The sequence below is a fragment of the Aplidium turbinatum genome, chromosome 14, assembly GCF_918807975.1.
Source record: "Aplidium turbinatum chromosome 14, kaAplTurb1.1, whole genome shotgun sequence".
Lineage (NCBI taxonomy): Eukaryota > Metazoa > Chordata > Ascidiacea > Aplousobranchia > Polyclinidae > Aplidium > Aplidium turbinatum.
In genome coordinates this window covers 20028240-20040812 of record NC_137485.1, presented here as the reverse complement: position 1 = coordinate 20040812, position 12573 = coordinate 20028240, and the positions used below count along the sequence as shown (strand labels likewise).

Below are 12573 nucleotides of genomic sequence, written 5' to 3'. Positions count from 1 at the left end.
AAACCCGCTGAAGTTACTTTGTTTTATTTCTCTATGTGTTTTTTTTTTGGTGAATTGAAACAAAAAAGGTGCAAATACACTTGCAAAAGCTTTTTATTAATTACTCACATTAAGGAGTTTTGTATGCACGTCATCATTTGACTATTTCAAATCAATAAAACCATTAAATCGCTATTTGGTTAAAGTTTATAAAAGAGTTAATACTATACTCCCTATTTAAGTGTCCAAGATGTTTCAAGAGAGGAAAGGAAACTTCACAATTTTTGGAAGCAAACTTTTTATTTTGAAGTACCGCTTTTGCATATCAGCGTCTTGTTTTTGTTTCTTGTTTTTTGAAGACGCTTTGCTGTATTCCTCTTTTCTTTGTTTTTATTTTCTGTTGCTCGGAAGTGTTGTGATTGCAAATTTTAGAACCGGCCCTTTTCATTGGTACCAGGCCTAGATTTTCTTTTGAAAACGGCTTTATTGGCAGTAGCCTACCACAGAAGAAAAAATTTATGATGAAGAAGATGAAAGAACTATGGGGTCTATTGTTATGTTTCTGCCGAGATGAAATTCAAGACCAACTTTTTCTTGCAGTTGTTAGATCACGCAATTGAATTTAAATTATTTTAACTTAATAAAATCTTGAAGGATGAAGAGCATGGCTTGCACAATGTCTACCAAAAGTCAAAGGTTACAAAAAATCGATAGTCCGCCCCAATAGCTCAGTTGGTCAGCGCGTGACTTCTGGAACGAAGAAGCTTCAAGATCAAGCGGCGCTGGTTCGACTCTCGGGGTATGCGCTTGATTTTTTTATTTTTTTATTATTATTACACAACAATAACAACACAGATAAAATTTTTTTTTTTTTTTTTTTTTTTTACTTTTACTTTTTTACTTTTACTTAACTTTAACTTTAACTTTTTTTTTGTACTCATCAGCACATCAGCAAGATGCATGCAAGTTCTAGCTCACAAACTATCTATGTCATGTGGTTTCATTTCAATTGGTGTTTTTTCAAATTCTTAGACTTTACGGCGATCACTCGCTCTGATTGCTGAGTTTCTTTTACCGTTTGAATAAACTGGGAAATTGTCGGGTTAGCTTCGGCATATTTGCATCGATAAACAACATATCGTGCGCATAAAAGTAAACAATTCAACAAATTAGAATTCACAGTTCCAAACAGAATCAACTGGTCATTAGCTATAACAGGGTATCTCAGTTTTGCTGATATCCAAGAAAAAACATCTTCCCAATAATTTTTTACAACATGACATTCGCAAAACAAATGAAAGGTATTCTCCGTCCGTACTCCGTAGCAATTTTGCAAAATGTACAGAGGTTGCTCTCCTTCAGACCAAACGCAAACAACGCGTCATTGGTCACAATTGCCCTGAGGTTCAACTTTATTTGGAATGCTCGTAGTTTGCTCTCTAGCGTGCTGTAGTGTACAGATTTGTAAATGTTTTCCCACCGCGTTAAGTTCCAATTCATTCCAGCAATGTGCTGCCATCTGTTTTGTTGCTTTGTCGGAATTAATTTGACTTTGTCAAGGTATAAGTGATATGCAGTTTTTGTTGATTCGCATATTGTGTTAAGGTTGGATGTGAGTGTGGTAATGTTGGTGGTGTAGTTTGGGCGATTTAAATTGCTGTTTTCTCCATCCCAGGAAGGAGGTAATGATGAGATGAGTTCGATAAATTTAATAAATGTTTCTGGGTGTCAAGTTGTAAGCTGAGCATATGTCATCATAAGACTGGTACTGTCCGTTATGGTCTAGCAATTGGCCAAAAAAAAGAATTTGCGCCTCAGCTAATTCTTTATTATACAGAGATTTCCCATTGAGTTTTATTGACTTATTTAACCATAAGGCTGATGCAACAAGACTTCAACAATCGAAAACTTCACTTTGTTAATCTCGGTGACTTCCCCTGCGTCAGTGATTGAAAGCCTCTACAAGTATGCGAAACTGCCAGGATTAAGCTCTGCAAGAAGTTTTTCCAGTCCGAAGATAATAATCAATTAATCAAAATCTAGCACAGTAGTTCTCAATCTTTTGTCCTGGCGGACCCCTTTTGGTGCCTTCAAAGCCTTTGCGGAAAATATTTTATCTGAAATTTTGGTACATTGCGTCTCCTGATGTAGTCAAATATTTCATAAGCTTCGAAGCGACTCACCTAAAAAAAATTGCTGAGCTTGCGACACACTTATGACATTGATGACTTAACGAAGTTATGTTATGAGGCTGAGCTATCTGTTGGCACTCAGGATCAAAAATGAGTACCGGTAATCTATTTGCTGATTTAATGTTTTTCTATAAATTTTATCAAAGATTAATAAAATTGTTGCGACCGTTACAAAGAATTTCCCACTTTTTTCATAATTCGTTTGACTAACGTTTGCATTTTTAAGTTTAGCATTGATCAACAATCGGTTGTCTCGAAAGAATCAAGTTGAACGTAGTTACATAGCCAACATCGGCTTGGTAGATCAGTATACTGCATTTCTCTGCATATTAACTATTCGTTCCTGGAGAATGTAATGTAGGAAAAGTTATTTTTTACTAATATGATGGAAGATAAATTTTTGTTTGATTTCCCCTATTTATTTTGAAAAAGTTTGCCGCCCAAGATTTGCTGAGATCACCAGATTTATCAACCAACCTAACGTTAGCAATGTTTCAGCAAGGACCACTGCCCTGTGTACAACTTAGGCTACAACTCCCTTGGGAAAAAAGCGCCAACTAGTAGACTATTAATAAAATTTCCTCCACTCGCTAAGATCAGGGTTGCCAGATGACATAAAATTCGGTGGGAAAACGATAAATTGGTCTAATTTTATAATATGCTGCTGTGTCCGACGACTAGCAAACCATTCGAATATTTATTTGTGCCAGTGCTTGATTTTTGGTTATATTGGTGTAAAATGTTTCGTTCTGAAGTATCAAGTGCGATCGAAAAAGTGCACGGCCAAAAAAAAGTTTTCACATGTGTATGTCGAGACGAGAGTTGTTTTACATTTTGCGTTCACTTTAGTTTGCGGAATAGTGATAAAACCTTCCCTGTGTGTGTGGTTGTTAATATCAGTTCGGCAACCCACTGTTCAGTGCAAGTCTGATGCTACTTTAGTTTGGAAGTCTTGACAAAATTTGTGAACTTATAGACATGCGGTTAACTTTGATGAGAATTGGATGTTAGATTGTTGGAAGAAAGGATATATAATATGAAGAATAATTGTATTTCGTGGCAAAGAATGTCGTATCGAATTCCCTTAGCAGAAAAAGAATTTTGAGTCTTCAAAAAAGGTTTTAAAATTTCTTAGTAAGAATTTGTAGTCAGGCAACTGCTTTATTTTGAGTAGCCTAAGTACAAAGTATATGTCTGTCACCTGCTCACCTCATTGTCACTTAGGCACAACTAAAAGGCCCAGCTTAAATTGGCATATTGTTTGCAGAAGTACAGAATTAATGCCAACGTAGAAAAAACGGAAATCTGATCTTGGCGTCTAGGCTATATTGTGCGGCATATAGCAACAAAACCAAGTTAAGTAACAACAGGCAATTCAGAAGAATTCATCAAGGCAAAAAATCAATTAGAAAATACGAAGAAGGAAGATACGATTTATGTTGTCTTTGAAATAAAATCTTGGTTCTGCGTGTGATTCACAACTATAAAAAAGTATAACCTAAATAAATCTATGACGTCATTAAGCAATGTTTAACTTTTTTGAACATGACTTTATCGCTGTGTTGTACATTTGCACAATATAAACGCCAAGACCGGATTTCCGCCTTTCTTACATCAGCATTAATTCTTCTCTTTTGCGGACAATGTGTGATTTTACGCCGGTAAATTTACCGCATTTCCACCTTTTAGTGATGCCCATGTCACGATCATTATGGTTGTTGCACTGTTCTGTGAGCGGTGCGACATATTCCGTGACCAAATTACATTCCAAGTGTTTCGTCACAATACACTGCCAAATAAAACATGCGATAAATTCGAGTTGAGGTAAAATCAGACCACAAAATGTTTTTAAAAGATCAGAATTTCATTTTTCTTTAAATAATTATTATTATCTTTTGCTTAACAACATTAGATTATCACCAAAATTTTTCACTTATCAAATACATAAAGAACTAAAATTCATGATGCAACCAGTTAAAATTATGCACTTATTTAGCAAATTCAGTCGGCGCTTAAGATTGGGTGAAATGGAAGCTGCAAGCTTACAAGTGCCCGACGTTGTAAGTGCACATAACGAAATTGCAAGATCAAGCGGCGCTAGTTCGATTCTCGGGGTGTGCGCTTAAACAAAGCACTTCAAGGACTACTCTTTATTTAGCGACACCTAATGGATGGAATAAACCACAGACAACACTTCAACCACATCCGAAAACTTCACTGGCCAATCTTGGTGACCAGTTCTGTATTAATGGTCCTCCGTCTCTATGAACATGCTAAACTCCCAGCAGGGTTAAGCTCTCAAAGAGGTTTCTCACTCCGAGGATAAAGATTCCACTATTGTAATGCCTTGAAATTTTTCAATTTGTAGAATTTTTTGCAGGTACTATTTTTAGATTAAGATTACAAAAGTCATGTGGAAATCGTTGTTCGGTTTGTTGATTGCATTCGCTGTTGCTTCTTGTACCGAAGGAACTGATCAAAGTGAGTGACTTGATAATATTCGTGTTGTTTTGTATTGGCAACATCATGGTGTTCTTCTTCACCAACAGATTGATGATACTTGTTCAGCTGCGACCTTCTTCCCTTTCACCTTGTTTTATCTTTTGTTTTCATTAGTAATTCCGGTAATATATAGTTTCGGGAGAGAGTTTGCTTTTTTATACCAAAGACAGGCAAGACAAAAAAGTGAATAATGGATTGCGAGTAGATCAAACGATCCTTCTGTGAGAGACTTCAAGAGAGCACGTATTTATGCCAATTCACCATCACTCTGTTTTTATTTGCCAATTTGTCTCCATCAATCTAATCTATATCAACATTGTTTGAAATGCAAGCTACTGAGACCACCTGCAAAGAAAACTTCAAGCTCTTGCAAAGTTCAAACGCCATCTTTGCGGTCCAGAAAAATAACTTTGTAATCATTACCAAGGATTTTTTATTTGTATTTCTTGATAATGTAAGGATGGTTGTATTAATTTATAACAATTGAAATTATACATGGTCTTAGTGTTGACAGTAAAGAAGTTTACAAATAAGTTTTAGACTAAGATGAAAAATTACTTAATGCATCAAAAATAAATTTTTGATTGATAAAGATTGGCATTCTTCAAAAGGGAAAAAACAACTATTCGTTATTTCTTTACAACATCATGCTAGGGGAAAAACTTGCTAGACTCTCTCCGAACTCCTGCCCCTTACTACCATACCTAGCACAATAGACCTGACACACTTTTAGATTTCAAGTAGCCTACTTGCCAATGCAGTACGAGATACGGGTATTTAAAATGCTATGTCTAGTTAGAGTAAGCTTGTCAGACATATCATCCGTTATAGCCTATAGTTTCTTATCTTAAAGTAATTGTTTCTGGAAAATAACTTCGATTTTCTCATTTACTGCAAGTTTTGATTTGGTTTAGAACGCAGTGCCTCCATCAGTTGTTACAACGGAACCCAAATTTCCGGGTTGTTCAACCAAGGGAGTCTGACGTTGGCGCAATGCGGCGAAGGCTCAGCTTGTGCGTCCACATACATAGAGATGGGACTCTTCATTACAGCCGGTAAATAAGTATTCTCGATTTTCGTGTTAGCAAAACATTTACGTTCTTGATGAATCTCTTAGCAGTTTGATTTGTCTAACATAGCCATTTGTGCATTTAAAAAAAGTTAATCTGGCAAAAATGGCTATTACATTTCTTTTGATTCAATCGGGCAGCTATTTCTATTTTGCAATATCACAAAATCAGTTATCAAAGTTGTACAGTGAATTGAAACTTAAAATTATGATTTGATTTAGTATATATTCGGGCGGGGTACTGCGTCCCAGCGGATACTTGCGCGGACATAACCTGCAAAAATGCCACTGATCAAATTCCCGATACAGTTCCATTAAAAGTGATGAGTTGCCAGATGGCATGTTGCTATACCACTGGCTGCAATGATCCAACCAACCCACTTGTGAACGGCACACGCCCATCAGTGACAACGTCACCACCTGTGACGGAAGGTAATAAACTATGAGCTCTGGTTTCAAATAAATTGATTTTATCAAAGTAATTTGAATGACACGACACTGAAGTTTACTACTATCATCAATTGAAGCGTTGGTTTCAATCGACGTCTTATTCCTTCGTCATTATGAACAATAACGTGAGACCAAATATGCTAAACTAAGCAACAGTTCAGTTATCATTTCATAAGATGTTCATTGGTCATGCAGGCCAGGTTTCAAACTCCATATTAATTTTCGTCAACTGGGAGCAGCTGACCAAAGTGGTCTTCCGATGCGTGTGGCTGATAAGACTGAACTGTTCAACACTGAGCGTGCAAGCGTTTTTCTGCATTTTTGTGTTGTATCTTATTGTGTACTAGTACTACAGTGTCAAAGAATCTGATTGGCAAATGAAATGTCGACATTTCTCTCAATTAATATCTTATCGAGAACATTTGCTGCCGTTGCTGCAGAAATATTTATACAACTGCAGTATAGGCAATAGTATAGACCAATAGACAGTCGTCATGAGTTAAAAATTGATTAGTTCTTGTCACAGGTACGTGTGAACTTGGGACAAAACAATGTTCTGCTGAGAAAAAATTCTCTCATACTTTTGTTTCAGACTGTGAGTCTCACATGCCGAATTGGAACGAGACGCGTGGGGAAAACTGGCCGCTTGGCGGTCGAAAAAGAAAACCAATGTTCCAGCTCAAAGTGAAGAAGATAAAGAAAGGACTGTACAAGCAAAACAAGGCTCACAAACGTGAGTTTTTGAAGCTAAGTGTGACTATGTAAAGCACATTAATGATGCAAAGCTGACTGAATCGCGTTTTTATGAATGTGAGTTTTCACCACAAAATGACGTGTGTGATGCACTCCAGAATTATCCTTTCAGATCATTTGCAGATGAAGTCCTGCTTTCTTTCTACTTTTTAAACTGCGATGCTTTTAGATTAATTGCTGGCGACAAAGCAAATCATTTGTGGTAATACATTGGTAGATGTATTGCATACCTTATCAAAAGCGACTTATCAAAGCAATAGTTTTTAGAATTTTAAATTTGGTTTTTAGAGATTAGCCTAAGACAGGCCTCAGCTTAAACTTTAAAGCAGTATTCTTGCTTATTGTGTTCTTTTTTTGAAATTCTTGTTCGAAAAAAAATTGCGGAGTCTTGTCCAAAACTAGTATTGCAAATATGAAACTGGACCAAATAAGTTTTTATACCCTTTTCAGAAACAAGAATTTTCTAATTGAAACGCTTTTTATTCCTAAATTGAAAAATATACAACAGTTTTTTTGGCTACACTCTACGACATAGCCTAACAATCTTGTTGATGCAATATCTCCATACTTTCGGCACACAGCAATTTATTAACAGTGAGCAAATGTCTCGGCTCCCAATTTAATCTCAGCTCATGGCTCAAATTTCTCTCGCGGAGAAAAATGTAGTGAATTTACTGCATTCTCCTGTTTTTGATAGTTCTTCTGTCACCGTTTTTCATTGCGATTCTGGATTGTTTGCTATCAAATAATCCAGATAAAAGCTGGAAAGCAAATCCACCTGATGTTGAGTAAATATCTGAAATTTTTAGTTCTTATTGGAGTAAAAAATCGCAAATCGGGAGTGAAAATTGCCGGAGCTTACATCGTCCTGCGTCGATTGGAAGGAACTTGTGATTGTGGAGCAGGTTCGTGCGAGCTCGGGGCGTTTATCGGATCCAAACAAAAATCTTTGCCATCGGGTTGCGATCAGCCCCTAGTAGTCGAGATTTCCCCTAAAGGAGCAGGATCAGCGAATAAACTTGCAACAAAATGGAAATCTCCATTATGTGGGAATGTTGTCATAAGGTAGGTCGATTTATCGTTTAAAGCAGGGCTTCCCAAACCTTTTTGGTCGCGACCCCTTTTAATCTCCTAAAATTTTTCGCGACCCCTTACGATTAAAACGACGAACAGTGCGAAATATACATTTGTGAAATTCATTGAAAAGCTTAAATCTAACGAATACCAAAAACAATTCACCGGCACTCAGTTCAGTTTGTTTTTATTTATTTCTGACCATAACAACGAAGCCTATGGGCAGCCTACTGGAAACAAAAAAGCAAACACATTTATTCAGTGTGAACAAAGCAAGTCCAGCCGTGGCTCAGTGTTTGTTAATGCAGGTCTCAAGGCGGTTTCAATGTTGTTTATAGGCTGGAACGGTAGGCTAAGTGAGAACATATCAGATAAATCATTGTGAAATATTTGTTTCCAGATGTTCAATTTTTTGATGAACGCATCAATTTTAGATTTCAATGCAAAATATTGATGTTTTCTCCTAGAAGGGACAAGCTAAATTCGTTTAGTTTTTCAAGCAAATTTGACATTTGACATAATTTCATAAGCTAGATGTTATTGTGAAAATTGTGGACCAAGACTGAATTTTATTCTGTTGGAAAAATCTCGATTTCGGTTTTCAACGATAATTGGCTAGCCAGTTTGAAACTTTGACTTTTGAAACTCACTTCACTTCACGATGCAGTAAAAGAGTTTTCAACTCCGATTCCATATCACCTCATAAAATTTCAAAAATACGGACAGCCTATTGAGTGCGCGACTCTGAATAAAGTTAATAACTGTCGCGGCATCTTGCACAGAAGTGTTAATATGCAGTACCTTGTGCAAATTAGTATACTTTTTGCGACCCCTAAAATTCGTTGCGCGACCCCTCGGGGGTCGCGACCCCCAGTTGTGAAGCCCTGATTTAAAGGACTTAATTTGTATGTGAATAAGACACAAGCTATTTATCTGTTTTCAATCAAAGCTTTACAAACGTAAGGTACCAAGCAGATTACAGTTTTTTGCAAAACAATAATATTTGCTTTCATTATGCTTAGCCCAATTGCTGGAAGAAAATTTACTTCTTGCTTTTCAATGAAGATCAACCTTTATTTTCACCATTTAATTATTTCATTTTGCTAAAATATTTTTATGCGCTCTCGGTCTAAGTTTAATTTTTTCGTACTTAAGGTCCTCTTTTGTGAAATTATAGAATAGACATGTGATTTGGATCGCTTTAACACTGCTTTGTTCGAATACGATGATTGTAAAAACTGTTTGTGGCTATCTTGTGTTATGTAGATTAGTTGTTGTAAAGTAGTAGGCTACTACATGCAAAGCTCGTTGTTTTTAAGTCAGGTTTTAAAAGTGTTTCCGCATTGATGAATTATATTGTAACCACCGGGTAGTGCAGTCTGTGGACAATCAAATAAACAACAATAAATAATATTTAAGCTTACGCAACAGGTGAATAATATTTAAACTTTAAATGCCATTAACAAAAAGTGACGTAAACATAATATGAAACAATTTTTACGTGATGTAAATGTAGTCCTTCTGAAAAGTAAGTTCGGGAGAAGGTTTGGATCAAAATTAAAAAAATATATATGTGAGAGGTCTTGTAATATTCTGTTGCATCCGAAAATCTGAGGTAAAGTTGAAATTGAAATTAACACTCCCATACCCAAACGTTAAATTTAGCAAACTACAGTACACGGACATCTACAATAATTCGCAATTTTAATAACATCTTTAATTACAGCAACGTATTTTATCTACTTAAAATTAGATCGATTAATTTTGCGTTTCATAACTGCTTTTGCTGTTAACCAGTTTTATTAGAGACCTGTCCTTATAAACTTATTGGGCTTTGAATTTTTTTTTCTGTTTCAAATTGTGTTTCTTAATGAAGACTTTTGTTTCATCTCGATAAGTTAAACTTGAGCTACTGTAATTTCAGTTAGTGTGCATCTTTCATACAGTTTACTAACCGGTGAATATCTCAACTTTGCTGTGTAGTGCTGTTGTGAAAGGAACAGATGGAAAGATTTATCGCGATGACGACCAAAGCATGTCTAAAAGAAAGTTACTCACTGCGGTTCTTCGTCCGTCTACGTAAAGCCGGAGGAATCTTGTCATGATGCATGAATTCTTTCATCTTTTGTTTTAGCATATTCGTACATGATTTAACTAAAAATTAATCTGTTGAGCATTGAGAGTCATGATCATAGTACCACAATTGCCGTTTTCTTTTTGCTAACCAATCACGCAACATCATGTACTGCATTCGCTTGAATAAACATGTGTATTGTGTACGTCTCGAGTGGAATCTTGCAGTCCACTCAATTACGTTATCGCTCGTTTGGATATATTTACTTTAAAGTAGGACAATCGTATTTTCTTTACCCGAAAAGAAAACAAACTTCGTCAGCAAGTAAAGTACAAGTTGAGGTTTACATTTAAAGAATTTTTTTATAACTTGTGCAGCAAAAGTTGCGCTGAAGATAAGTGTGTTTGTCAGATGTATGGCTCATAAATATTTTACGGTTCCTTTAACTTTTTCAATAAGGAATGATCAGCATTGAAGAGATGTTGAAATTGCTTAGCTTATACAAAATATGGTTGCACACAACCATTAACAATTAACATGATATAAAAACGACTCAGCTAAAAGTTGTCTTCATTGCACCATTGTAGCTACATCATATAAGAAAACACAGAAAAATTATATTAAATATGAAAACATATGCTGCCTATTTTTTGTAGGCCTTTAGCTTTTGTATTTTTGTTTGGAGCGGTTTACCTGGCCGCAGAACTCTGAACGTTTTAATAGTGCAGTCAGTGCAGATAACAGCTTATATGAACAATAAACATTTATATAATCAAGTGAAAGTTGAAAATAGCCTACCGAGTAGCACGAATAAAAGTTTCTCATATAAACCAAACAAAAATTAGGTGAAAATTAATGCAGTTCAAAGGTTTTGTGTTTAAACAACAAGCATAAAACCAATTTGCAATTTTTGTGACTTTTCAGCGCTGTAATTACCTTCGGCCTTGGGTGTGACATTGCGATTCTACGCAAACTACGACAACGATTGATAGACCTAATAGCAACAGACCAACAGTACAGTCACTTACTTATTACAATTCTTAGGCTAGCGATCGAGTACGGTAGTTATACCAAGGTATTTTATACTCATCCATCAGCTCATCATCGAGTAATGATACAAGTGTCCGGTATACAAGGAAGGGCATCATGCTATGTTATAATGATGTAGGCCAGGGGTGTGCAACCTTTGTTACAGGAGGGCCAGATATAAATAATTGGATGAAACCGCGGGCCGCACGTTTATTTAACATATGATTTCTAGTAGTTACAGGCACAAAAGAGTAGTTTTTCTTGTTATTCATGTTATTCTTATATTAGGGGTTATTTCCTTCCAGAAATAATAAGTTAGGACGCATAAATTTCTGAAGAAAACTGCTATTCAAATTTATTGTCACACTGTCTTTAAACGAGCTCAGTGAGAAGTTTGCAGCTGGCTTCTTTTCCTGACGGCTTTTTCCAAATTTACTTTAATGGAAGTGATCGCAATTCGAAGTCCATTTTCCAAGTGTTGGTCTGTCAGAACCGATCACTAGGGAGATTTCATGACGCCCGTTTTAGAAAAAAATGTTCGCACAAATACGTTGAGCCAAAAAGTGCCATTTTTGAAGCCATGGATTTTTGAAATGTGGAAAGTCATCTTAGTTGAAATGTTTTCGGTAAAAATCGCCAAGATTCATTTTCAAATACTTTGCTTTCAAATCCTTTCTCTTGAAGATCAATCAGTTCAAGTTGGATATCAGCTGGTGCTTTGTCAATGTCCGTGTTGAATGGCGAAGAGAATATATCAAACAAATGTTCATGAGATTTGAAGTCCTTGAAACGAGCCAAAAATTTATACAACAATTTTTCAAATTTAGTTTTCTTCTCCGGATGCATTCCATAGTCTCTCAGAGTTGGAAAGTGGAAAAGATGTCCTGTCTGTATGTGAGCTTTCCAAAGTCGTACTTTGTTCATAATGCCTTTTATGTGACCATACATTTTTAGAAATAAGTGATTAAACTACCATTCAACGTTTTATAGGCAGAGAAAACTTTTTCTCGAACCGTAGAAAATTTCATGATCAGATCACCGCTTCAATGCGTGATGGAAAGCTACAGATAAATCTGCATCTGGCATTACAGAGTGCAAAAAACAGTGTTGCAGAACGCGTTTTCGAATATTAAATTCTCATCAGTGCAACTACGTCTATGAACGCAATAACAACGGTTAACTTTAAACTCAATACAATACATTACAAACATTATAAGGACATATTCTCAGTGTTCAATTGAATATTAATAAATCCAGAGACATCAGAATAGAAAATTAAATACAATGGATTGGCGGTGGCCGGTAGGAGACTTCTAAAATGGTTAACAGAAGGTGCGAAATTTACAATATGAATTGTTCAAACGATGAATTGTTCAAACGTACCAGACTAAACTAAATTACCGTATAAACATGTTTCGCGGGATGCACACAATTCAAAGTTGGCACATCTT

The 12573-nt window shown here is 35.9% G+C and overlaps 1 protein-coding gene across 1 annotated transcript; it reads left to right on the top strand.

The window, feature by feature from the left end:
* The first annotated feature begins 4549 nt into the window (after nucleotides 1-4549).
* Nucleotides 4550-10298, top strand: LOC145783516 (uncharacterized). The gene is made up of 6 exons (XM_082595405.1): nucleotides 4550-4652; nucleotides 5588-5728; nucleotides 5965-6174; nucleotides 6785-6925; nucleotides 7755-8010; nucleotides 10003-10298. The coding sequence occupies exons 1-6, from the start codon at nucleotides 4583-4585 to the stop codon at nucleotides 10100-10102; spliced, it is 918 nt and encodes a 305-aa protein (XP_082451531.1). The 5' UTR covers nucleotides 4550-4582; the 3' UTR covers nucleotides 10103-10298.
* Nucleotides 10299-12573: the final 2275 nt, after the last annotated feature.

What these genes read in the sequence shown, in the direction of transcription:
- LOC145783516 (XM_082595405.1), top strand. Translation starts at nt 4,583, where the DNA reads ATGTGGAAATCGTTGTTCGGTTTGTTGATTGCATTCGCTGTTGCTTCT. An exon ending in TACCGAAGGAACTGATCAAA is followed by an intron (nt 4,653 to 5,587) that starts GTGAGTGACTTG and finishes GATTTGGTTTAG; the next exon opens with AACGCAGTGCCTCCATCAGT. An exon ending in GGGACTCTTCATTACAGCCG is followed by an intron (nt 5,729 to 5,964) that starts GTAAATAAGTAT and finishes GATTTGATTTAG; the next exon opens with TATATATTCGGGCGGGGTAC.